At 38.9% G+C, this 27,382-nt stretch overlaps 1 protein-coding gene across 3 annotated transcripts in view; it reads right to left on the bottom strand.

Moving 5' to 3' along the window:
- Positions 1 to 1,189: 1,189 nt before the first annotated feature.
- The window catches only part of mier2 (mesoderm induction early response 1, family member 2), a 43,350-nt gene continuing 17,157 nt past the window's right edge, over positions 1,190 to 27,382 (bottom strand). For 2 of the 3 annotated variants that reach the window (XM_057841965.1, XM_057841964.1), the window contains 5 exons: positions 24,161 to 24,242; positions 23,923 to 24,017; positions 17,911 to 18,041; positions 17,626 to 17,771; positions 1,190 to 3,277 (listed from right to left, as the gene is read on the bottom strand). In XM_057841965.1, coding sequence (XP_057697948.1) covers positions 2,907 to 3,277; positions 17,626 to 17,771; positions 17,911 to 18,041; positions 23,923 to 24,017; positions 24,161 to 24,242 — 825 coding nt within the window. In that variant the 3' untranslated portion in view covers positions 1,190 to 2,906. Of the gene's footprint in view, positions 3,278 to 9,415; positions 9,516 to 17,625; positions 17,772 to 17,910; positions 18,042 to 23,922; positions 24,018 to 24,160; positions 24,243 to 27,382 lie in introns of all 3 variants that reach the window. The other variant, XM_057841966.1, reaches the window with a different exon arrangement.

Below are 27,382 nucleotides of genomic sequence, written 5' to 3' on the forward strand. Positions count from 1 at the left end.
TAATATAAAATTTCTATAACTTGTAATAACATTTATCAAGTCTTTCTATCCATGGATCGCTTTAACAGAATGTTAATAATGTTAATGCCATCTTGTTGATTTATTGTTATCATAAACACATACAGTACTTATGTACCGTATGTTGAATGTATATATCCGTCTTGTGTCTTATCTTTCCATTCCAACAATAATTTACAGAAGAATATGGCATATTTTATAGATGGTTTGAATTGCGATTATTACGATTAATTTTTAAGCTGTAATTAACCCGATTCAAAATTTTAACCCTTTGACAGCACTAATTTATATATATAAAATATATAAATAAATAAAAAAATAAAATACATATAAAATATAAAAATATATATATATATATATATATGTATCACAAAAGTGAGTACACCCCTCGCATTTCTGCAGATATTTAAGTATATCTTTTCATGGGACACCTGACCAAATGACACTTTGACACAATGAAAAGTAGTTTGTGTGCAGCTAATATTATAGAGTTAATTTATTTTGCCCTCAAAATAACTCAAAATATAGCCATTAATATCTAAACCCCTGGCAACAAAAGTGAGTACACCCCATAGAAACTACGTACATTACTAAATGTCCAAATTGAGGACTGCTTGTCATTTTCCCTCCAAAATGTCATGTGACTCATTATAGGAGAACTGTCAGCATTGCAGCAGAGACTGAAGAGGTAGGGGGTCAGCCTGTTAGTACTCAGACCATACACCGCACCCTACATCAAATTGGTGTGCATGGCTGTCACCCCAGGAGGAAGCCTTTTCTGAAGACGGTACACAAAAAACCCCGCAAACAGTTTGCTGAAGCCATGTCAACAAAGCACATGGATTACTGGAACCATGTCCTATGTTCTGATGAGACGGGCGGGCTTTCTTGTGTACCGTCTTCAGAAGTAAGTAATAAGAAGTAACTGAGTTACTAACTCAATTACTTTTGGGAGAAGTAATTTCTAACTGTAATTAATTACTTTTTAAAAGTAAGATTAACAACACTGTCAACAGTTGACATCAAAATAACAGGAGGTGACCTCAAAATGCCCCAAAATCAACAAAATACACCCCAAAATCAGCAGGAAATGATTTAGCTGTTTACCTACCATGAAAAATCTACCATCACAATTTCTTCAGTAATTGCATTTTTTAGTTGCCCAAAGACATTCCACATTTGTGTAGTTTGTTCACTTAGTTCATCATTTATTCTTCTTCTTCTTTACAAAATACAATTATTTAAAAACGACCAGAGCAGTACAATTCTTACATTGCCAAAACAAAAAGTGAACGTAAATAATTAAAGAAAAAAAAAAATCCTGCTCACATTAGGCCTTGTATTTCATCTCCTTCGTGTAAACGCAAACATCCATTAGCTCGCCTTACTGCAATTACGAGAAGAGCTCAAATATATAGACAAAAGGAAAAAACAAATAAATAGAAGCGATAGAAACTGACAGGTGGTCACAATTACAACCAAAAACAAGTTCTTCTGCTCTCTGAAAAGTTTTTCTGAAAATGTCCTGATTGTTCTGCAAAGCATTATAATAATAAATCATGACCAAAAGTAATCATAGTGAACATCATCAATTCATGATCAATAATTGCCTTCTTACCATTGTTACCCTCATGGGAAGCTGAAACTGAAGAAAATTCTTTTAATCTCATAGTATAATAATAAAAAAAAAAAAAAGAGTGACATTTTTACTGCAGGGAATATTTCAGGTGTGTTCTTAATTAAACTGGTCTATAAATTATTAACTTAACCTTTAGTCATCCAAGTAAGGCGATTGAGAACACATTTCATTTGCAATGTTGATCTGTCTGCAAACAGATGCATGAAACAAAGCAAATTTATTTTACCTGTGTACCCTGTGAGTTAAAATGGATTTACAGATTATAAACATTTCTGCACTAATCCATAGACAGGGCCGGTCAAATATATAATTTGACAGGAATCTGGACTAGTTTAGTTTCAATCTCTGTCTGTGGACAGAATGCAGGATATAAGCGAAGTCAGAACAAATCCAGATTATGACCGGATTGGTTAAACCCTGTCTATCATTTGGTGTACTGGTAGTAATATTATTCTGACACTGCCCAATTTAACCAGAAGTATTACCTGTGAAAGTCAATTTTTTAAAAACAAATGTAATGTCTATAATCACTGCGAGTCCAGTTTAACCCAAGATAAATCTAGGATAGTCATGTTTATATTGAGGATGATATGAGCTAATGTAGCCTAACCAAGTGAGTCCAATTAGCCAGTCAAATTAATAAAATGTCAATATAAACTGGATGAATCCAGCGTAACCCTGGGTATTGTTTGGCAAATGCTTGTGCAACTAATTCCCTGTTTATCTACTTATACGTATGCCCTTGAATTCATGATGAAACAATGAATCTGTATCTGTATTTAAAAAAAAAAAAGGTCCCAATCTTACCTTTTAAGTTTGCGGCACACTGAATGTGACTTTTTCAACTCTTCCACAATTAACTTAGTGGGAATGTTGCAAGCAGCCAAGTTCTACTCTATGAGTCAGATGTGTAAATAAAAACCCCGTTGTGGACTATGAGCTGATGATAATCTTAAAAAATACAAATAGCTATTGATGGCGTTTGACTGGTCTTTCGCGACAACAGGACCGTGGAGGAAAGCACAGGCAGACACAGAACAGACAAAACGAGAGCGAGTGGATGACAGCGAAGACAGGACGTTTGTGTTGAAATAAAGTGATCTTTGTGTGAATGGACTTACAGCAGCAACAAGCAGTGCTGAATGTGCGTCACTCTTACCGCTTCTAGGTAGCTGTGAGAGTATTCTGGAAGCCTACAATTTTTAAAAAAGTTTGTTCTGCTTGCTTTAATCAGTCTACTGACGCATCTTTAATCATTAGGATTTTCCCAAGTGCTTTCACTGGAAGGGAGGGAAACGCAGCAGGGAGATAAATGTGGAGAAGCGGGACAGGAGGTCATGAGGTGGGAGAGAGGAGGCACACAGCAGGTGAAGTCCCACCCGCGGACGAAGGGGGAGTCAGTCACATCACCTGCAGCGCCGCGGTCCTCTGTGATAAAAGGACCGCTGCGCATGTGGAACTGGAAGAAGCCCGGTGGGTGACGGTCTTGGAGCTGGGCCCATTTTGCGCCACAGCCAGAGAGGCAATTCCCCTGATCTGACGAGGCGGGCAGATGGAAGGAGCGGGCAAACAGATTCTGAGAACAGCTGTTGCCGCACATCTCTGGCAGAAGTTCTCCATCTGGACACGTCATAGGAGAGACACAAAGATGTCAGACTTCATAATGATATTGACGGGACACATTCCCCAGACACTGCGCCACGCCTTCAAGTAGGGGGCCGTCCCAAACTCCACTTCAGTCGGGCGCAGTTGTTCTCAAAAACATGCAGCGATCCAACGCCGGATTTAGGTTGAAAAAGTACGAAAGCTGTACCGCATACAAACTGGAAGGATTGTCTCAGGAGTTATCTGTTCGAGGATTCTAGGTAATTATTTTATTTTTCGTACCATGTATGCATTTTAAAACGTGAAAAAAAAACAATGGGAGAAATTAACCGCTACGGCATTGGCGTCATAATTCACAATATTTGCGTAAAATAAATGCTAACTGCCCGTTTTTTTGCTTTTAACCAAGAATCGAGACTGTCCTCATGTCTATATAAAGAATTCAGGGATTTAAGAATTTATTCACAAGAATTTTCAACGTAAAAAGTAGGGCTGCAGCTATCGGATATTTTAGTAATCGAGTAACTGACTGAAAATTTTATCGATTAATCGAGTAATCGGATAAAACAAATATATTTTTAGGTGAAGAGCAATTATAAATATACATGAGAAAACAAGACATTTCATCTAATCTTGAACCATTATCAGTCAATCAATGTCTTTATTTTCGATGTATATTGTTAAAAAAACAGCCAACAATTGCATCTCAGATGTAACTAGAATAAAAAAAAAGACAAATTTACTGCTTTCACTCAAAAAACTTTTAGATCTTATTAAAAAATATATATATATATACAGTGGGGAGAACAAGTATTAGATACACTGCCAATGGGAAAACCCATTGGCAGTGTATCAAATACTTGTTCTCCCAACTGTATATCTTACCTAAAAATGCCGTTACGCTTGATAACACACATCACTTAAAAGTTAGGATTTTTTTCCTACGTGTTTCAATTGAATCTCTATTTGTGTCAAGCCATTTTTAAGTTCCAGTTAAGTTTTAAGTTAGTCTAAACTGTAAGTCCTGATAGGATTTTGAGTTTTTGCAGTGTTCAAAATAAATGTATGATACAGGCTGTATTAGAGCACATTTGGGACCAGTGCTACTTGGTGTTATATCCAGCAATGACGACTGAGCTAAAATTGACAGTTAGCATTATTGAGTTTTTATTTTACACCCTCATCACTCCACAACGCTATGTTATGTTAAAGCCTGTATGTAAGACACGTTAGCCACGCATCGACAGTGGTCATAATTAATAGAAACCTAGCCCTCCGCAGGGCTAACGTTACGTGAGCTTGTGACAGTAACGTTAATCTTATTTATTAGCGTTTAGCGCTCTCTATTAGCGCTTAGCGCTCTACTGCTTTAAGATGGCGGCGGTTTACTAACGCTGCCCAGACGCGGCCGAGTCTGTCATTTCGCATCTAGTTCAACATACATGTGATCTCGATGAGACGCATCAGACGCTACCTGCTACATCGTGCGGGCAAGTATTTAGCAACGTCGGCGTCGTGTGTAGCGGCTGTCTGCTGCAGTAAGTTTTGTTGTTTTTTTTTTTGCTTCGTCCTCTACGCACGTAACATCAGCGCGTTGTCCTGCATTAAAAGTAGTCCGAGCAAAACGTGATGCTTAGAGCTGTCAAAATAAACGAATACTCGAGGTGAATAAAATTACTCGGATCAGTTTTTAAACTCGAGTTACTCGAGTTGCTCGAGTATTCGTTTCAGGTCTAGTAAAAAGCTCTTTGTGGTGATAAGGCGGCGCCACAGTGGCTTAAAGACTAGCAGCACATTCAACATATTTATGTAAAATAAATGCTAACTGCCCGTTTTTTTGCTTTTAACCAAGAATCGAGACTGTCCTCATGTCTATAAAGCAGTGGTGTCCAAACTATTCCACATTGGGCCGCAGTGGGCGCGGGTTTTTGTTCAAACCCATCATGAGGACAACCTTTCACCAATCTGGTGTCTCACAAGTATAATCAGTTGATTGTAGTCAGGTGCTGCTTGTTTTAGCACAAACTTCATTGGTTAAACTGTCTGTGCTCGATTGGTAGGAACAAAAACCAGGACCCACAGCGGCCCTTGGGGAGAGGTTTGGACACCCATGCTATAAAGAATTCAGGGATTTAAGAATTTATTCACAAGAATTTTCAACGTAAAAAGCTCTTTGTGGTGCTAAGGCGGCGCCACAGTGGCTTAAACTAGCAGCACATTGAACATATTTACGTAAAATAAATGCTAACTGCCCATTTTTTTGCTTTTAACCAAGAATCGAGACTGTCCTCATGTCTATAAAGCAGTGGTGTCCAAACTATTCCACATAGGGTCGCAGTGGGTGCAGGTTTTTGTTCAAACCCATCATGAGGACAACCTTTCACCAATCTGGTGTCTCACAAGTGTAATCAGTTGATTGCAGTCAGGTGCTGTTTGTTTTAGCACAAACTTCATTGGTTAAACTGTCTGTGCTCGATTGAAAGGAACAAAAACCAGGACCCACAGCGGCCCTTGAGGAAAGGTTTGGACACCCATGCCATAAAGAATTCAGGGATTTAAGAATTTATTCACAAGAATTTTCAACGTAAAAAGCTCTTTGTGGTGATAAGGCGGTGCCACAGTGGCTTAAGACTAGCAGCACATTCAACATATTTACGTAAAATAAATGCTAACTGCCCGTTTTTTGCTTTTAACCAAGAATCAAGACTGTTTTACGTTCATATCTATAAAGAATTCAAGGATTTAAGCATTTATTCATAAGAATTTTCAACGTAAAAAGCTCTTTGTGGTGATAAGGCGGTGCCACAGTGGCTTAAAGAGTAGCAGCACATTAGACATATTTACGTAAAATAAATTAGAACTGCCCGTTGTTTTTGCTTTCAACCAAGAATCGAGACTGTTTTACGTCCATATCTATAAAGAATTCATGGATTTAAGCATTTATTCACAATAATTTTCAACATAAAAAGCTCTTTGTCTGTGTTTACACTCTGTCAGCTTTGACGGAGATAGGCCCCTTATTAATCGGTCCCGCGCCCCGTCAATATATTATGAAGTCTATGCTACACCATAATTTCTGACGTAATACCAGAGACTGGATGGCAAATTTTCGCAACAGGCACAAGACTCGCGGCGCACACTGCGTTGAAAGCAATTGTCCAGACACCGAGGCTTATCTAAATGTGCGAAGCTGCAAGGTCTGATACGACTCTGAAGCAAAGCCAATGTGAAAGGAGCTACAGAGACACACTGTACTCTATTGATTAGTCAGGGTCACACAATGGTCATTTCCATGTGAAAACAAGACTAGAATGACGGAACATCATGACTACATGCGGAACCGTGTCATGTATTGTATAACTTGTCAGTGTTTGTATTGTGTTGCAATGATACAATGTAACACTGTTTGCATACTTAACATGATCCTTTCCAAGTCATGACATAATCTTAATTTAAAGTCAGCCATAGACTTCACTATCAGTTGACGGGAAACGGGGTGTGGGGCCACTCTGTAGGGGGCCTATTTTCAAAAACTTAAAATTCAAATATTTACAAAACCAAAGCCGCTAGCAACCTAAAACCAAAACAGGCAACTCCTTTAGGCATATATGAGTCTCCATAAGAAGCGGCATCAAAAAATGTAAAGTTGTTCCCTAATAAAATCCCGATTCATTATTTGTTATATAACAAAACCTTATAAATATCTCAGATTTCACGCTAGATGCACAAAAATTACCAAATGCAGAGATAAACACCTATATTTTCAGGATTAATTGTAGTATTAAACATATACCGAATAAGTTTTTCCCGAAAAAAGCGACTTATTTTTTAAATTTATTGCAATTTTGACATAAGTTTTCAACAGCTAATAAATCACTGAATTTTCACATCAGAAACTTAATACTTGAGGAAAGCATGGAGAATCCTCTTAATTTTACGCAGCAAAAGCAAATTTTGCATTTTTCTACATACAATCACAACTTATCTAGATTGAATTCCGATATCACTATTGTCTCAGCACGCCTTGCCGGCTATTTGGCCCTCATCATTTTTAGATTGATATGTTACATAAAATAAAACATGTAAAAGCCAGATTTTTTTTTGTATGGACGCAGAAATGTCTAAATTACTAGTTTTTTCTTTTTTTTTGCCAAAAAACAGGCAGTTGGCCAAATATTACCTGATTATTTGAATGTAAAGTTATTGTGTATGGATACAAAATCCAACATGGGGGCCATCACAAAACAAACTTTTTAAGTTGAAAACGCTTGTAAATAAATGCATAAATCCCAGAATTTCTATAGATATGAATGTAAAACAGTCTAGATTTTTGGTTAAAAGCATTAAAAAAAATCATCATTTTATCATTCATTTTACGTATATTTTTCAAGCTAAAGTTAAGCTAGTTTTCACAACGTTTTAAAGTGGATGCATGGTGCGAAAAATATAATTATTGCCTTGAATCCTTGACCAAATCACTCTTGAGACACTCCTGCCTGCTTGTATGTACTACAACATTCGTCAGCGTGTTTGAGTTTATCGCAGTAAAATCTGTCACGACGCTCTGCCTGGCCCGGCCCCCTACGGGAAGCCGTGGTGCAATGACTGCCGGAGCTTTCTTGTCAACTGATAGTGAAGCCCATGAGTCTGTATCACTAAACCACCATTAACGGTTGAGAAATGCCACAATAAAAAAATAGAGAGCAGGTACTGTACATTCACCAGGATTTAACGCTTACTAAAAGCCCCCATCTTAGTTCACGAGGGGTTTTTTTTTTTTTGCATGCTATTTTAATTTCTTATTATGGGTTATGAACAGAGAGGAGTTGTCATTCTGACAAAGAGTACCTGGACACAAAAAAACCAATGGAAATAGGTGAACTAAATGGTAAATGGTGTTATACTTGTATAGCGTCTAAATTAAACCACTCTGATAATAAGGCGGCGTCTAACCTGAGCTGGTCGGCAAAATAAGAGCTTGTTTTTTTATACCTGTACTTGTAACCTATATTTAAGCAATCTGTTACATGAATAAAACTGAAAGTGATTGCAACTACTCTCAATAGATAAATTACCATCTGGTAAATCTTGATAAATCTCGTAATGTTTATGATGATCTGTGCATGTCACACAGCTGTTCTGGTTAAACGGTTGTAAAACACAATCAGTTTACTGACGATTTGAAATTGGAATAATTGCATTTGACATTAAACTGAATTAAATATTACCGAAATAGAATGCCAAAATGGTAACAATATTACTGGGAGGAAAACATACAGGTACATCAAAATGAATTAATATATAGTGGAAAAGTTTATTTCTTTCAGCCGTTCATTTTAAAATAAAACTCATATCAGAGTAGTAATTAATTTCACACCTACACTTTTCAGAAAGCAGACTATTAAGTAAAATCTTTCCCAAAATTATTTTTGATGGTCTCTCCTGTAATATTGTAATTTTACATGATTACACATAATTAAAAAAAAAAAAAAGATAATCATAAAGAAAAATAACAATGAATCTGTCTACCATATTTTTCAGACTATATGTCACAGTTTTTTGTGTTTTTTTTTATTTTCATAGTTTGGTTTTATACTCTGGAGCGACCTATGTGTGAAATTATTTACACATTATTATGTCATTTCACACATTATTTTCACACTGATGGTTTGGTAAACTTATAAGCATGTTCTTTATGCAATAGTTATCTGAACAACTCTTAATAGCTATGTTACGTTAACATACCGGGCACGTTGTCAGTTCGTTGTTTATGCGTCATGTAAAGTTAGCATACCGTACACATTGTTCAGCCAGTTGTTCTTGATTTTTATTTTTTAAACTGCCTTTCAAGATGACATGTCTGTTTTTGGTGTTGACTTTTATCAAATAAATATCCTCCTTATACTCAGGTGTGACTATTTGTTTTTCCCCCCCCTCTTCATTGCGCATTTTTGGCTGGTGCGACTTATAATCTGAAAAATATGTTACTCTATATGTTTACCACTGCAATCCAAAATTTCAAATGTACTATAATCCTCTTGTATAACTTGTATAGCTGATTCCACATCGAAGTAAAATAAAGAGGATGAAGAACAGAATAAACAGGTGTCTTGTTTAACTGTTGAAAAAAATAAGTCTTCCCACACTGTTTACCTGCAGGCTGCAGCCTGCTATCTGTAGGCCTGAACGCGCCAAGGTCAGGGCTTTAAGTGAAAGCGGGGGGTCCGTCGGCGCCGAGGGCGGCCCTCCTCCTCTGGAGTGCCGTGTCAAAAAGGGGTGAACCATGCATGCATGCACACACACAAACAGACACAAAACAAGAATGGAGGGAAAAATGCATAAATGATTCAGAACAAAAGACAGCAAACATTTGATGTAACAAAAAACAACAAACAAAAATTATACAAAGAAATCATAAAATCCAATGTGATGCTAAGAAATGCAATGTATCTGACATGGTATATAAATGGTTTACATTCCATATAAAGTGAGTGGAGTCAACAACTTTGACAATCCTTCCATGTTTCGATTTTTAAAAACCCAAAAACTATCCCTGGATTAGCCATTTTCTAAACCAAAGTTAGAAATATTTACAAGAAGGCGAGTAAAAAAGAATTACAAAAAGGGGATTTGGCAAAAAGGTGGGAATGAACAGTGTCGCTAAAAACGACGTTACAATATAACGCTGTTTCTGACGGTGTTATTTTTTTTTTAAGTAGTGAGTAATCTAATTAATTACTTTTCCCATTTTTGCAATGCCGTTAACGTTACTGAGGATGTGAAGGGCGCATCAGTGGGTTACTACAATTTGGTTGAATGAAGCACAAGTTGTCTGATACTGTCACACATCCGCCTGCCCGCCTGCCCTGGAAAGTGCAGAGTGGCAGGGGGGAGGAGGGAATGGGGTGGTGGCGCCGTAGCAAACGCAATGATACTTGGCGAGGTGGCTCCGAGCGTTACCATAGCATTCGCGTTCTCGTTAGCATTAGCATTTAGCGTGGCAAGCATCATCTTAAACTCTCGGGCAACGTTTTTTACATACAGTCCGTGGCGTCCAGGTCGGTACAATTCATTCAAAATAATGTACTGTTTTCCTGCTGAGTGTGCATTATCATCACCAAGTTGGCATTTTACTTGTGCGGATTCAGTATAACAGGAAAACCAAAAAGGCTTTTTTTTCTCAAAGCATTTCAAAGTTAGGTTTGTATACCGTTACACTCTTATATGAGTGATATTTAGAAAAAAAAAAGAAAAAAAAAAAGTCAAAAGTGTGACCTACTCTTTTTTGGAATGTCATCAGTTCATTTCCATCAGTTAATATAAACATCTTTTATGTGAAAGATGTTATAAAATGTATAATGTAATAGCATGTAGAACATGATAAGTAACGTCAGTTACTCAGCTGAGTAACTAATTACTTTTACAATGAGGTAACTGAGATACTAATTCAATTACTTTTTGGGACAGGTAACTTGTAACTGTAACTAATTACTTTTTAAAAAGAAATTACACCATGTGTGTGATGACTTCGCCATACTTCACAATAATATCCTGGTTGATTTAGAACCCTGTATGCTCATGCATGTAAACTGATTGATCCAGATGTTAAAAAAATGTTTGGAAAACACATGACAATGATGATGCAGACCTTTTTTATATTTACATATACAGTGGGGCAAATAAGTATTTAGTCAACCACCAATTGTGCAAGTTCTCCCTCAATATTAGGCTCGAGCGTATGACGTGGCACTCGCGAGGTTTCCGCCGCTATCGCCATTGTGGAAGCGAGAAACATAAACTGAGGCATTTCAACACAGGTCGCTCTTTAAAAATGGTTGGAAATTATCGTGCAGTAAAGAATTGCAACAACCGATCGAATAGAAAGGAGAATGTACAGCTCGACGGAACACCATTGAGTTTCTTCCGGATCCCTACGTGGAGAAAAGGCGAGGGAAAGCTCATATCTGAACTTACCAAACGTCGAAGAATGGCATCGGTGGCCTCGATCAGAAGGAAGGGCATAACGTTTGATTCTCCAGTTACACACTGAGTTTGCTCTATGCACTTCCACTCCAAGTTAATTTCGTTTGTTTACGCAAATTTCAGTAACTTTACGCCCTAAGTCGGCCTGTTGTTAGCTATAGCTACAGCTAAACAACTAGCATGCATACATGTGCATTGTCTTCATAAGACATAATTCCTGTCGTTGCTAAATGAAAAAGCTGTAATATTTTGACGTGAGAGAGTGGCAAAAAACTTGTTCCCAGGCTAAATTTTATGCAACAAAAAATTTGTACATCCGTGGTCACAGACTAATGTAAACACACATTGCCTACCTTTGCTAGAAAGATGGTGTTGCCGTTTGCTATGGTCATAATGTGAAGATCCTGCACCCATCCGCAGCAAAACTGTTCGTAGCTTTGTAGCGATTTGTAGTTTCGGAATTGCTGATGAGTGTAGCAACATACACCAAACACTAAATACAGCATGATGTCCATTTCGCGTAGTGGTGGAAGCTTGTCGACATCTTTATTCCATTTGTGTTCGGCTTGCTCGTGAGGGTCAACATTGTTCAAATCCTTAAAATTGCTCAGATATCTGTCCTTCGCCGTGGTAACAAGTTTGTCTCTGTATCGAACTGGCAAATTTTCCCTACATTTTTCCATCTTTGGCACTCGTAGTTCAATTATATTTGCCGTTAAGTTTAAATGTCCCGTGATGCAGACGTGCTTCCGCAATGGCTGCGTTGTCGCAAATCTCGCACGATCCCGTGCTGCTGTGACGTAAACGCTCGAGCCTAATTGGAGAGGCCTGTAATTGTCAACATGGGTAAACCTCAACCATGAGAGACAGAATGTGGAAAAAAAAAACAGATAATCACAATGTTTGATTATTAAAGAATTCATTTGCAAATCATGGTGGAAAATAAAATCACAATGTTTGATTATTAAAGAATTCATTTGCAAATCATGGTGGAAAATAAGTATTTGGTCAATAACAAAAGTTCATCTCAATACTTTGTTATGTACCCTTTGTTGGCAAGAACGGAGGCCAAACGTTTTCTGTAAGTCTTCACAAGCTTTTCACACACTGTTGCTGGTATTTTTGCCCATTCCTCCATGCAGATCTCCTCTAGAGCAGTGATGTTTTGGGGCTGTCGTTGGGCAACACGGACTTTCGACTCCCTCCTCACCCCGTGGCGTCAAAATGATAACAAAAACGGGGAGCAAAAATCCCAGAACCACACGGGGGGACCTAAAGAATGACCTACAGAGAGCTGGGACCACAGTAACAAAGGCTACTATCAGTAACATAATGCGCCGCCAGGGACTCAAATCCTGCACTGCCAGACGTGTCCCCCTGCTGAAGAAAGTACACGTCCATGCCTGTCTGCGGTTCGCGAGAGAGCATTTGGATGATCTAGCAGAGGACTGGGAGAATGTGTTATGGTCAGATTAAACCAAAATAGAACTTTTTGGTAGAAACACAGGTTCTTGTGTTTGGAGGAAAAAGAATACTGAATTGCACCATACCCACTGTGAAGCATGGGGGTGGAAACATCATGCTTTGGGGCTGTTTTTCTGCAAAAGGACCAGGACGACTGATCTGTGTAAAGGAAAGAATGAATGGGGCCATGTATCGAGAGATTTTGAGTGAAAATCTTCCATCCATCAGCATGGGCATTGAAGATGCGACGTGGCTGGGTCATTCAGCATGACAATGATCCCAAACACACAGCCACGGCAACAAAGGAGTGGCATCGTAAGAAGCATTTTAAGGTCCTGGAGTGGCCTAGCCAGTCTCCAGATCTCAATCCCATAGAAAATCTGTAGAGGGAGTTGAAAGTCCATGTTGCCTAACGACAGCCAAAACATCACTGCTCCTGAGGAGATCTGCATGGAGGAATGGGCCAAAATACCAGCACCGGTGTGTGAAAAGCTTGTGAAGAGTTAAAGAAAACGTTTGGCCTCCGTCATTGCCAACAAAGGGTACATAACAAAGTCCTGAGATGAACTTTTGGTATTGACCAAATACTTCTTTTACATCATGATTTGTAAATAAATTCTTTAAAAATCAAACAATGTGATTTTCTGTTTTTTTTCCACATTCTGTCTCTCAAGGTTGAGGTTTACCCATGTTGACAATTACAGGCCTCTCTAATATTTTCAAGAGGGAGAATTTGCACAATTAGTGGTTGACTAAATACTTGTTTGCCCCACTGTAAGGGCCTCCACATTGCGATAATCGTTAGTCCCCTTTATGTACTAAACATTGAGGTAAAAACTAAAGAGGTGACGTTTAAGACGCATATATTGTAATTAGAGTTGTCCGATAATGACTTTTTAACCGATAACTGATATCCCGATATTGTCCAACTGCAAAAATCGGATAACAATATCATACCGATATTGCGCGGTCATGGATGTAACATATTGTGGCTAATTCATGAGTTTATAATTATTGTTTTTTCAATCATGTATTGGTCACTTAATTTTTGCACCATGAATACAAATGGTCTACTCACATAACAAATCCCATGCATCTTAGTTTGGAGACATCTAATGGTCAATAAGCATAACTGCTGTGCTAAGCTGTGACCAGCCCTTGTACTAAGGCTTCGGCATTCACTTTGAAGCTAAGATGCATATTGGCCGAAAACTGAGAATGAAAAACCAATGTCGATATTATCCGATATAATTTTAAAACGCTTTTATCGACTGATAATATCGCACAATTCTAATAGTAATTATGACCAAAATGAAATACAGTAATTAAATTGTGGCATCATGACGTTGAGAAATGTGGGGTATGAGGACGGATACAATGGAGATACAATCTGAAAGAGTGGACAGTAGATGGCTGATGCTGAAAGCCTATTCTGCATACATGTTTGGTAACTCACCATTCATATAATTAGATACTTGCTCATTTCATGAGAATATTACCGCACATATAAACAGGTTACTCCGAACTTCCAAAAAACCAAATATGACACTTAAAGTCCCCCTAACCACAGTTTTTTCACATTAATTAATGATTGAATCTTGTCAAAGAGGTATTTAGAAATCCAAATAACTCTTTGCTTCTGCATAGTAAAAACCAATGATGTCGTCAAAGGCAAGAATTCCTGCAGAGTGCATATGACTCAATGGAAAACAGCAGTCGAGACTCGTTGACTTTATCATGCAATGGGTCGGAAAATGAAAATAAAAGTGGGTCAGGGAATGTCCCAAAGAACATTATTCTGAGGAGAGTTTACCATACCATACCAAATTGAACCTGGAGGCAGAAATTCAACATAACCAGGCGCGAGTGAGCGGGCGAGCGAATAGGCGAGGGAGCAAGCGAGTGAAAAACTTATTTTATCATCTGACAATACAAAAAGCGGGATTTTTACTGGTACACTTTTGGCAACGCCGGGGCTAACAACAACTATAGCCTTGTCGTTTCCGTTCCAATATGATTGTTACCAACTTTTCATCAGCAACGCGTCATTTGTCACTTGGTCAATGCAGTCTTCAGTAAAATGTTTTGATAAAAACAAAAGGATACTTGTTGTGGCCTGTACTACGAACGGAGTTCAACCTCCCCAGAAGCAATCCTGCTTACCAGTGGGTAACCGGAGTTGACAAAACCTGGTTATCTAGTTTGTGGTCAATCGGTGCTACGACGCTGATTATGAGGTTGATTAGTCGAACCTGTGTCAACCCAATCAGAGTTACTGCGAGTTCACATAAAACACTACTTGTGACGGTTCCAACATATCCACCTTTCGTAGTCTCGCTTAGATGGGAAGATAGGCTGCACGTGATGAAGTTACCGTACTCTCGAAGTTAACCTGCTATGCCAGAAAACCGGCTTCGTAGTATAGGCCACTGGCTGGCCCAGCCTATGTGCTCAATCCACTTAGGTCACTGCTTGGTCGGATGGGAAAAAACAAAGAGGCTTATATCGCCAGTGTTGGTGTTGGAGCAATTTCCTACGCAACACGTATTAACCATTGTTCCATACACAACACGTATTAACCATTTTTCCAATAAAAACGATTGAATTTCTTGGAAAAACAACTAAAACGCCGCCCGCCACGGCAATGAAATTAAATAGATGTGGGCACTACGTGTGAAAAAGCCTGTCTTTGATAACATCTCATCTGGTTACTACGCTGGCTTCCTGGCCAACAGCGAAATGTGATTAAAACTGTGTTTTGTGCCTTTTTGGTTCATTTTAAAAACAAAAGGACTGTGGCTCAGTGAAGTCCAATCTATCAAATTCAGTAAAGTATCCCCTCACATGATAAGGGGACTAAATACTGACTGCTTGTAGCCATTTATTCTTTGGTATACCACTAGGGGAAGCCAGTGAATCACAGGTGGTACACTGAGCATCACTGCATTAGAATGTGGCTTAAATGATTAAATAAAATAAGGCAATTTATTATTTTTGGTAATTAAAAAAAAACCTTGTTGTCATGATCATCATAATTCCATAATTAATTGTTATTATTAAAATTATTATTTATTTATTTTAACGTTTTTGAATGCTATTTTTTTCTGAGTGAAATTTTCACAAAGTGAGCTCGTCAGTAGAAAATGTACCATCTTGTCACTACAGGCCCTTTAAGTCTTCCAGTATAAAAGAAAAATACAAATCTCAAGGAATCAGAATACTGAAATAGTCATACTAATCATGAAACCTATTCATATGTAGAAATTAAGTAGCTACCTGCCTTCTGAAAAGTATTTTCATACATGTTAATTGAATGTTAATGTATTAAATTAAAGTGCATGTGACACGAAAAAGCATGTTTATTTGATAATAAACGCAGTATTTTATGCTCTTGAATGATATGGACCGCTTGGATGTGTGTGGAAGCGATCGCTATATTTATTTATTTTTTTTAATACCGCGCCATGAAAATGAGTGACTTCCGGCTTCGGTCTTGCATTGAGGAGGAGGGCGCTGTGACGTGTACGGGAGAAGGACTCCTCTTCACTATACAGCCTACTGTTGTATATGAGGACTAAGGATTCAGCTGATTTTTCGGATTAATACGTTTATTTTTCGCATCACGCCAGCCAAACGGCTGCAGAAAAATCTTGCTGTATGAGGGAGAGACGTGGGCGCCTTTTTGGAGTTTCAAAAGGTTCCCATTCACCGTGGATATTGGCCAAAACAAGCCCTACTACTGTGGGACCATTGGACTTACGAGGAAGTGAGTAAACATCTTGTTTTGCATTACGGCAAATACGAATACAGCGATTACAAAGTAAACACTACAAACTTTCTTTAAATAAAGGACTAGTTACGTTTGATCATGGATAGGAATGTAAAAAGCTCTCCTTGTGCACATTAGCTGCACAACAACTGCAGCCGCCCTCCTCCGGGGAACGAGCTGTAAATTGCTCTCCGGCGAAGACAATCAACCCAGTCGCAATGTCAAAACATCCGGGCTAGTTATGTGTGATTTTCCGCTTCGAAGACTTTGAAACATCACTTGGTTCGGGTTAGCATGTCGGCTAGCTGTCACGCCTCTTGGTTTGTTTACATTCTCCGAAGCCGGGGAAGGGAAATGACAAATGTCCGATTTAGGTGTCATAAAATATCGTTCGGGAGGTGCGACAGTAAAGGTGAAGTCGACAGTTTTGACCATTATGGAGTAATTTTGCCATGTCGTCCTGAATAAGTGCATTTTTATTATTTAATATTCCATTTAGCACAAGACTGTTATTTGTCATGACCATGCCATTTATTTAAAAATTGGGGAAAATACTTGGATAAAAAGAATATCCTGTAAAAATATTGAAGTAAAGAGAAAAAATGACATTTTGCAGCTCTCTTCGTCGCGTTTTCCTCGTTGTGAATAGTTCCCCCTCAACGGGCTGACTGGTCCTTCTCAAGCCATTTATTTAGCTATCGGGGAAAAATACTTGGATAAAAAGAATATCCGGTAAAAATATTGGAGTAGAGAGACTGAAACAATGACATTTTGCGGCTCTCTTCATCGCGTTTTCCTCGTTCTGAATAATTCCCCCTCAATGGGTTGAATAGTAAAACTGATGAGCCCAGTCTCCCGGTGACATCATCCACCTGTTGGAGACGCTAGAGCCCTATAATGGTAGGCGTGGCCAACCGGCAGATTAAAAAACTAATTTCTCGTCATCTGCGCTTTGCTAAATTGTTGTATATAGTCGAATCGTCTCAAAATATGATTCAAATTCACATAATAATGCTATTTAAGACTTTTTTTCTCCTGTCGTATGCTCTTTAAACTAAATACTCATATTTATTGAAATGAACCTGAAAATAAATGCAATTTGCCCACATTCCATTTCTAAACTACTGCTGCTTTATCAGCGTTTCACCTTGTTTGTCCAGTTCCAGGCTCGACTGCCGAGGTAAGGGGGTTGCCAGCTTTCCAGAGACTGTGGAGCTACTGCGAGACAGTAAGGCGGCAGAATTATGACTTCCATCTATGTCACCAGAGTACCCATCCTGGTCTCCGTCTTCCCTGTAGAACATAAAAAGCAGACGAGCCCATCATTGAGAAGGCTTAACTAGTCTCATTCAGGATTAAATTTCTGATTTCGTACTAGGATTCTGTTTCTGAGGATTAATTAGACAAAGAGTTTTGTTTAGTTATAACTCACATGCTGCCTGACAGCAAGGTGTACTTCTTTCGAGTGATCCTGGTGGCTTGTTGAGTAAAGTAGTCGTGCCTCACGGACTTTTTCCACATGTAGTAGTACTCCACACACTCCCCCACAGAGCGGGTCCTTACCTGCCGAAGAAGGAGGCTTGTTTAGTTATACTTACTCAGGATAAGTACATGCGGTACTGAATGTCTGATTGTCAGTTTCTGCTATTATTGACCATAAATAATGTAAATATAGTTAAAAGCACAAGCAAATGTTGCCATATGGATGTTTATGTTATGTAGATACTAGGCATGTCTGGATAGTAGTTGGTAATGGAAGGCTATGAATTAAAACATCTCATATGTAAAGCATATCTGTCATTTGGGGGAAGTCGGAGCCATTAAAGAAATGTATAACTTGCGGACAATTCATAACACCGACGTCAGGTGAAACAAATCATCTGGCACTGTTTTTATATACAGAAAGGAAAGTAAGTTTGCAGAAAAACACCCCCAAAGCATGATGCTACCACCCCCATGCTTCACAGTAGGGATGGTGTTCTCGGGATGGTACTCATCATTCTTCTTCCTCCAAACACTATGAGTGGAATTAAGACCACATGACTTTCTCCCAGGACTCAACTGGATAATCCAAATGGTTATTGGCAAACTTAAAACTGGCCTGGACATGTTCTTGTTTAAGCAGGGGAACTTTCCGTGTCATGCATGATTTTAAACCATGACGTCTTAGTGTATTACCAATAGTAACCTGGGAAATGGGGTCCCAGCTCCTTTCAGGTCATTCACCAGCTCCTCCTTTGTAGTTATTGGCTGATTGCTCACCATTCTTAGGATCACTGAGACCCTACGAGGTAGATCTTGCATGGAGGCCCAGTCCGAGGTAGATTGACAGTCATGTTTAGCTTCTTCCATTTTCTAACAATTGCTCCAACAGTAGATCTTACATCACCAAGCTGTTAGGCAATTGCACCGTAACTCTTTCCAGGCTTGTAGAGGTCTACAATTCTGTCTCTGGTGTCTTTGGACAGCTCTTTGGGATGTATGGGGTGGACAGGTGTTTATATGCAGCAACCACGTCAAACAGGTCATAAAGTCAGACTTAAAATGTCCACGTCCACTCTACTTATTTAGGAGAATAAGTGGAGTGAGGTGGACTTTTTAAAGGTGACTAATAGGTATTTGAGGCTCACAATTCTAGCTAATGAAGAAATAATAATAAACAAATAAATTGTTAAAAAGCATACACTGTGATTTCTGGATTTTGTTTTTTAGATCGTCTCTCACAGCGGACAACCACCTACCGTGAAAATTTCAAACCCGCCCATCATTTCTAAGTGGAAGAACTTGCAAAATCGCAGGCTGTTCAAAATAATTCACCCACTGTATTAATTTGTAGAGACAATAAATTTAGCCTCAACCTTTGATGGAAGTTTCACATACTTGTATGAAAAATTGTGATATAGTCGCAAAAGCAACTTTGAAGCGCACCTTCCGGAATAATTACTGACCAATGAGAGTGTACCTTATGGAGTAATTCCCATCCAATGAGAGTGCAAAAGGGTCGCATATGGCCTGTGTTTACAGTTTAACCCTTTAACACCGAACATGTCGGCGGCGACGTGTTCACGCATATCATCTTTGAAGCCTCGTCACGCTGTACTTATGTCACCCACGTGCCGCTGGTTGCTCTCATTTGAAAGTGCGGAAGTTGATGTCCACACCAGTTTTTATTTGAAGACAGTCGACCAAGTAAAACGGGAGCTAATGTCATTTGAGTTTTATAATTTCATTGCACTCATAAATGAACATTGAAACGCTGCATGGACCATGTGTTTATCTCCATATTTCCATAATTTCTTGTCCTATTTCAAAACCGAAAGCAACACGACAGACTACATATGCCAAGAGCCGTTGTGAGGTCCAGAAGGACCAACCTAATGTGAAAATTTTTCATAAATTGCCGAGCGAGGCGCCACCTAAGGAGAGGGAGGCATGCAAAGCGAGCACCGGCCGGTTGGATTGAGCAAGCGACTTTGAAACGTGTGGAATGAATCAAAAACTAAATTTAGCGCAAGCTAATGCATTACTTCATTAACTCAAGGAAGAGGGTGAGCCGTATTTGTCTTTGTTTTCCTTGGATGAGTCGGGGTCTCGGCGAGTAGAAGTGACAGCGCGCAAACGGCGGAAGAGTGGGCTGTGCGACGTGTGTGACGTAGCTCTGTGTCCTGTTCAAGACGAAACTTTATTGAGTTGCAAAAAAAAACAAAAAAAACATTTGAGTTGCTTGCCTGAAAACATTGAACTACTTGTCATTATTTTTTTGAAATACTTTTTTTTATGGTTATATTTGATTTTTTTTTTTCTTTATTACCAATCTTTTCAATTTGTATATAGATGTGTGTGTTCGACCAGCTTGACTGCATGTATATACTTTTGATAAGGTGATGGGTACACCACCTAACCTCACAAAGAGATATCCGCTAAATCATTTTTGTGTTAGATGATGTATATATATATACTGTATATTTTTTAAATTCTCACTATTTTGCACTGTATATAACCTGTTTTGACCATAGTATGTGTAAAGGCCAAAAACGCATATGACCATACCTGCTGTTTGTGTTGAATTGTCAAACATAAAACTATTCAGTCTTATTTTTTTCTGTTGAATGTTTATACTAACAAGTAGAGGTGTGCAAAATTTCCGATTCTTAGATTATTCGCGATTCGGCCGTGGAAGATTCGAGAACGATTCACAAACATCCAAATTCCGATTATTGAAATATGCGAAGTAAAGCGGAAGTACACAACACTCAGCACGCCGTGCGGTCTTCGGGACGGAACGGAGCGAGAGTAGCTAAACATCATGCTTCCCATTACCCGGCCCCTCGGGTAATGCCAATGCTCAACTCACGGCTCTAGCTCAACTCATGCAACGAAATAAAAAAACACAACAACATACCTGACTGCTGCCGAAAAGCTGCTACAGAGTTCATCCATATAATGTTACGGTGGATATCATTTATATAGGACTAGATGCAATATAGATTTGGTAGTGTTAGCAGCACATCTACAAAAAGCTAGATGCGGGCGTTATAAACGGCCGCCATCTTAAAGCAGTACACTTCACTGCAAGGCTGTTGTAGCGAACCTTCCAAGCAAACCTAATTAACTTTTTATCTAAAATACTCCTAAATCGGTAAAATATTGACTTGAATCTATCTTTAAAATAGTTTTAAAACGTTCACATGTCGAAAGTAGACAAAAGGGAAATTATGGCATAACGGGAGCAATTTTAACAAATTTAACGGTTGATTCACAACATTAAATTAATTGAATGTAGTTCAAAGCTGCTGATACAGAATGGGGACTGGAGTTTTTTATTTAATGTTATTTTTGTATATTTGTTTACTGCTATATGTTAACTTGATACTGAAATAGTAGTGTGGTTTAGCCTGAGAGTATTTTTGAACAATTTTGGAATTAATGTACAAGACATTTAAAAAAAAAAAAAAAAAAAAAACAGAAAAAAAAGGAGGGGGGGGTGCATCAATAATCGTTTTATAATCGAATCGGAGCCTCTGAATCGTAATCGTAATCGAATCGTTAGGTGCCCAAAGATTCCCAGCTCTACTAACAAGCTGAATAAATCTTATCAAGCTACAAAATGGTTGGTCGAGCATGTTTGGTTTTCAATGGGACATCAACATAACAAATTTTGAAAAAAGATTTGGTGATTTTTTTTTGTCTTTTTGGGTCCAAAATGTTGATTATAATTGGTCAATGGTCAGTGAAGAAAACAATAGTTTGCACATGGAGGTTAAGGTGTCCTGAAAAAAGGGACCTAACCTGGCCATTGTAAACATTTTTTTCTTTGAAATATAAAGGCAACATCAAAGGCATGCAAATTCAGCCAAAGTAGGCTTACAGTGGGGAGAACAAGTATTTTATACACTGCCGATTTTGCTGGTTTTCCCTCTTGCAAGCCATGTAGAGGTCTGTCATTTGTATAAGTTCTCTTCAACTGTGAGGGACGGAATCTAATACAAAAATCCAGACAATCACATTGTATAATTTTTAAATAATAAAGTTGTATTTAACTGCATGAAATAAGTATTTTATACATTACCAACTTGTAAATATTTCGGCTCTTAGTTCTTTTTTAAGAACCCCTCCTGTTCTCCACTCATTACCGGAAGTAACTGCACCTGTTTGAACTTGTTACCTGTATAAAAGACACCTGTTCACATGCTCAAACAAAGAAACTCCAACCTCTCCACATTGGCCAAGACCAAAGAGCTGTGTAAGGACATCAGGGATAAAATAATAGACCTGCACAAGGCTGGGATGGGCTACAGAAAAATAAGCAAGCAGCTTGGTGAGAAGGTAACAACTGTTGGAGCGATTATTAGAAAATGGAAGAAGTCCAAGTTGACGGTCAATCTGCCTCGTTCTGGGGCTCCATGCAAGATCTCACCTCGTGGGGCATCACTGATCATGAGGAAGGTGAGGGATCAGCCCAGAACGACACGGCAGGACCTGGTCAACCTGAAGAGAGCAGGAACCACAGTCTCGAAGAAAACCATCGGAAACACATTACGCCGTCATGGATTAAAATCCTACAGCGCACGCAAGGTCCCGCTGCTGAAGCCAGTGCATGTCCAGACACGTCTGAAGTTTGCCACTGACCATCTGGATGATCCAGAGGAGCAATGGGAGAATATCATGTGGTCGGATGAGACCAAAATTGAAATTTTTGGTCTAAACTCGGCTCGTCGTGTTTGGAGGAAAAAGAAGGATGAGTACAACCCCAAGAACACCATCCCAACCGTGAATCATGGAGGAGGAAATATCATTTTTTGGTGCTGCTTCTCTGCCAAGGGTACAGGACGACTGCACCGTATTGAGGGGAGGATGGATGGGGCTATGTATCGCCAGATCTTGGCTGACAACCTCCTTCCTTCAGTGAGAGCCCTGAAGATGAGTCGTGGCTGGGTCTTCCAGCATGACAACGACCCAAAGCACACAGCCAAGGCAACTAAAGAGTGGCTCCGTAGGAAGCATCTTAAGGTCCTGGAGTGGCCTAGCCAGTCACCAGATCTGAACCCGATAGAAAATCTATGGAGGGAGCTGAAAGTCCGTGTTGCCCAGCAGCAGCCCCGAAACCTGAAGGCTCTGGAGAAGATCTGCATGGAGGAGTGGGCCAAAATCCCTGCTGCAGTGTGTGCAAACCTTGTCAAGGACTACAGGAAACGTTTGGTATCTGTAATAGCAAACAAAGGTTTCTGTACCAAATATTAAGTTCGATTTTTGTGACGTATCAAATCCTTATTTCATGCAATTAAATGCAAATTTATTATTTAAAAATCATACAACGTGATTTTCAGTTTTTTTGTATTAGATTCTGTCCCTCACAGTTGAAGAGAACTTATGATACAAATTACAGACCTCTACATGCTTTGCAAGTGGGAAAACCAGCAAAATCGGCAGTGTATCAAATACTTGTTCTCCCCACTGTAGGTGTTAAAGGGTTAAACCGCTACAGAAGCATTGTCTTGTGAACACAAACGCTCCAAACAAAAAAAGAGACAATTGTATCAATTTAGCCCCATAGTAACAAAACAAAGGGACCATAGGTGTGAAAGCACCCTAATATTTAACTTACCGGTATAAGTATGCAAAAGGACACACAGTTACGTGCATGATATGTGTATGTGATTGTGAATGAAAATACATTGGCAATCTGTATATTAGAAGGCAGATGCAAATTTGGTGTTACACTTATATAATATAAGTGCATATAATTTGCAGTATATGTATGTAAGAAGGGACAGACAGTTTTTAATAATGCCTTTACAGTATGTGAATGGAACCTTTGCCCTAAATTACATTATCCATGAATGTGAAAGCCCTTAGATGTACTTGTGTCTCTGAACTTCAAAAATTGTGACCTGGCTATGGCCTTGAGAGTTAGGAATAAACACCTTGTCTTTGAAGCACTTACCTTATTAGCCTGAATGAGGTGGAAGTTTTTCCCGTAAACTTTATAGCCGTTCTCAAAATTCCTACACTCCTCCTCAGTCCAGCCGCACAGCTCTTCTGCTCAAAAGGGATGAGCACATGGAAAATTGGATCAAAACATTGAATATCAATCACGAAAATCATTGTTTTAAAAAAATCTTCAAGTAAATATTGCACTTGCTTTAGAGCTTCAAACAATATGAATAAAAAGAAAGTCTTACCAGTGACTACTTTCACATTAAAGTGTAAACGTCGCAGTGCCTCCTCCGCATTAAAATTGCATTTCAGCAGTTCATACAGCGCCTGTTAGTATAAACGAACAAAGAAAGCCTGACTAGGATGTTGTCATTGGAGCTGCATCAATCACAGGTAAGCTGCCCTTCTTTTATTGTAGGTCAACGTTTGATTTTTTTGGGTGTTTTGTTTTATAACACAAGCACAATTATACAGTGTTTTTCATATTCTTTAAGAAAATGGTGATTCTACAGTCAAAGAACTTGTCGTGATAAAGAATAACCTGAGATCAGTTTTACATTCTGCATTTTGCAAAATTATTCAACTCTTTCAGTGCCATTGATGATGATAGCTGTGTGTCAGGAGAGAAAATCCGTTCTCTCTTTGTTTGTAGAAGAAAAAGGCTCTCACTCCAGAAGTCCTTTAAAAGTTTACTTATGATCATATAAAGAACATCAATCACGCACAGAGTACAACGATGCTCTAACGAGGCAGAGCTCAGAGGATTGTTATAATACTGGAAGGCGGGCTTAACTGGTAAAACAATAGTCCCATGATAAGAGAAAATACGTCAAAATACGTCATAATGAAGCGTGGGTGGCCAGGCTGCACGGTTACCAATTAAAAGGTCTATTGTAACAGCTTTACCCTGTAGAGCAGGGGTCCCCAACCGCCGGGCCGCGGACCGGTACAGGTCCGTGGTGCGTTTGGTACCGGGCCGTAAAAGAAATAATAATTTATTAAAGACTGCATAATGGCCAAATTAACTTTGGCCTGTGCCCCTTAACACACCAGTATCCATGTCTACTCTACATATAATACTACAGGATGGAATGTCGTCATAGCAATCCATTGATTGGACTGCTAGCAGTACATTTGTTTTGTATATCTACGTGCGCTGTGACAGATTTTTTTACGGGGAAAAGGGCAATTGACGAGCCAGAAGATAAGCCTAAAACCTACATGAAAACAAAATCTACGCTACTTCCCAATCACTAAAGACCCACGAACTGCGAAGGAGTGGATTCGTGACCCGTTTGTGAATAAACCGAGTGATTCGAGCATGTCTGTGCAACAGGAGGATCAATTTGTAGAGATCACAAATGACGGCGACCTTAAACGTACATTTGAGACAACAACTCTACCGTGGTTCTGGATTAAAGTCATTCCAGAATATCCTGACATCGCTAGGACAGCATTGAAAACCGTGCTACCATTTCCAACATTGTATCATTGGGAAGCGGGCTTCTCTCACTCTCCCATCACACATTGATGGGACCAGCTCGTCTCAACGAAACAAGCTCAGGCCTCCCACTGTTTCAGCAGGTGAGTTATATTTTCCCTGCACCTAACACGACGGGGCTAAAAACAAATGTTATTTTATATTTGCAGTTTTTTTCTGCCGGACATTGCCGGTGTTCTGACAAATTTTGCATGCATGTAACGTTAAAAATTGCCGAGAATGCAGCGATTCCAAAGTAAACACTACAAACTTTCTTTAAAGAAAGGAATATTAACTTACGCTTGCCATGTTAGCTGCACACAACAACTGCACGCAGCTCTCTCACTTAACGACTTCACCGTGTCGTTAAGCATTAATTTACGCCATTTTCGTGTTGCAGATGTATGTTTATGATGTAAATAGTTTTTTAGTACCGTTGGATAACATTGAGAGTCCAACTGAATATAAAAGAGGGCTTTTTCACCGCCACAAAAGCTTTGGGAGCAAAATTTTAGAAGGGTGCAAAATGTGACAGAACACCGGTCAGTGAAAAAAAAGACCCAAATCACACCGGTCCGTGGTGCAAAAAAGGTTGGGGACCCCTGCTTTAGAGCGCCTGCCTGACCTTCTTCGCCTCAGGATGTAGACAGCTATGCTCTGAATTATGAATTTTAGATAACACTTGTACGATAATAAAGCTTAAGCTATACAGTATGTTGGGAACCAATTCCTTGACAATGTCCAATCATGAGGCTCTTTTAATTCTCCTGCTGTGAGTTTAAATTAGTATGTCACTACACTGCAAAAAAAAAAAAAAAATCCTTCAACAACATGTTGTGCAAACTTCACAACAACTTATACAACACAATTTTTTAAAGTTTTTGTCAGTAACTTGGGATTCTGAATACAGTGGTACCTTTACATACGAATTTAATTCGTTCCAGGACCTGGTTTATAAGTCGAAATGGTGGTTTTTCGTGCGGGATTTTCTGATAAGAATACATTATAATTCGATTAATTCGTTCCACAGGCCAAAAATCTACACTAAATTCTTAATAAATAGTGGAAGTACAATTAATAATCGCAATTACAAAAAGCAAAACAAATTATAAATATAAATTGGAATAATAATAACATAATACAGTGGTACCTCTACATACTAAGTTAATTCGTTCCAGGACCCTGCTTGTAAGTCGAAATGGTCGTATATCGAGCAGGATTTTCCCGTAAGAATACATTATAATTCCATTAACTCGTTCCACAGCCCGGAATCCTTAATATATACTGCTAGTAATATTGCAAATAGCAATTAAACAGAGCAAAACAAATAAATGTTGAATTAAAATAGGAATAATAATATAATAATAGTAATAATAATAATATTAATTATACCTGTAATAATGTAACGAATCGGGTTCTAATGTGGAGAATGCGTTTTGGGTGGTGTACCTGAACGCATCGCGAGGCTGACTTGACAGAGTGAGATGGGACTTTTTACTTTCACTTTTCATGTTCAACTGTGGCAGACAGTAGGCGTGTTGTGTTGCACAAGTTGATGGCATAAATGATTAGAAACCTGACGAAGCTGGCGATTTCTTTGGCAATGTTACCTCAAGAATAATTGGCACCTTAACTTATAAAGACTGGCGAACGGAAGTCGGAAGAGGACAGTCGAGGGTAGACATTCTACGGCCGTATGTCGAGCCACTTCGCGGATGCGTACACCACGCTCCTATTTTTCTATCATTTCCTTTTTAATTTCAATGGTAAGCCTCGCCTTTTTCCTTTTTTTCACCACCTGCACTAACATTCTTGAAACCCATGTTGATTTCTTTCACAAGAAAATCTGCCGTGCGTCTTGCAGGAAAACAAAGAAACCGTGGCGCTGTCATAAACCGTTGTATTTCGAGCATGTTGATGGATGTAAAAACAAATGGCAAGTCAAATATTACCTCGGATTTCGAAAAGATCATTTATCGAAGCGATC

Source organism: Corythoichthys intestinalis, chromosome 7, assembly GCF_030265065.1.
Source record: "Corythoichthys intestinalis isolate RoL2023-P3 chromosome 7, ASM3026506v1, whole genome shotgun sequence".
Classification (NCBI taxonomy): domain Eukaryota; kingdom Metazoa; phylum Chordata; class Actinopteri; order Syngnathiformes; family Syngnathidae; genus Corythoichthys; species Corythoichthys intestinalis.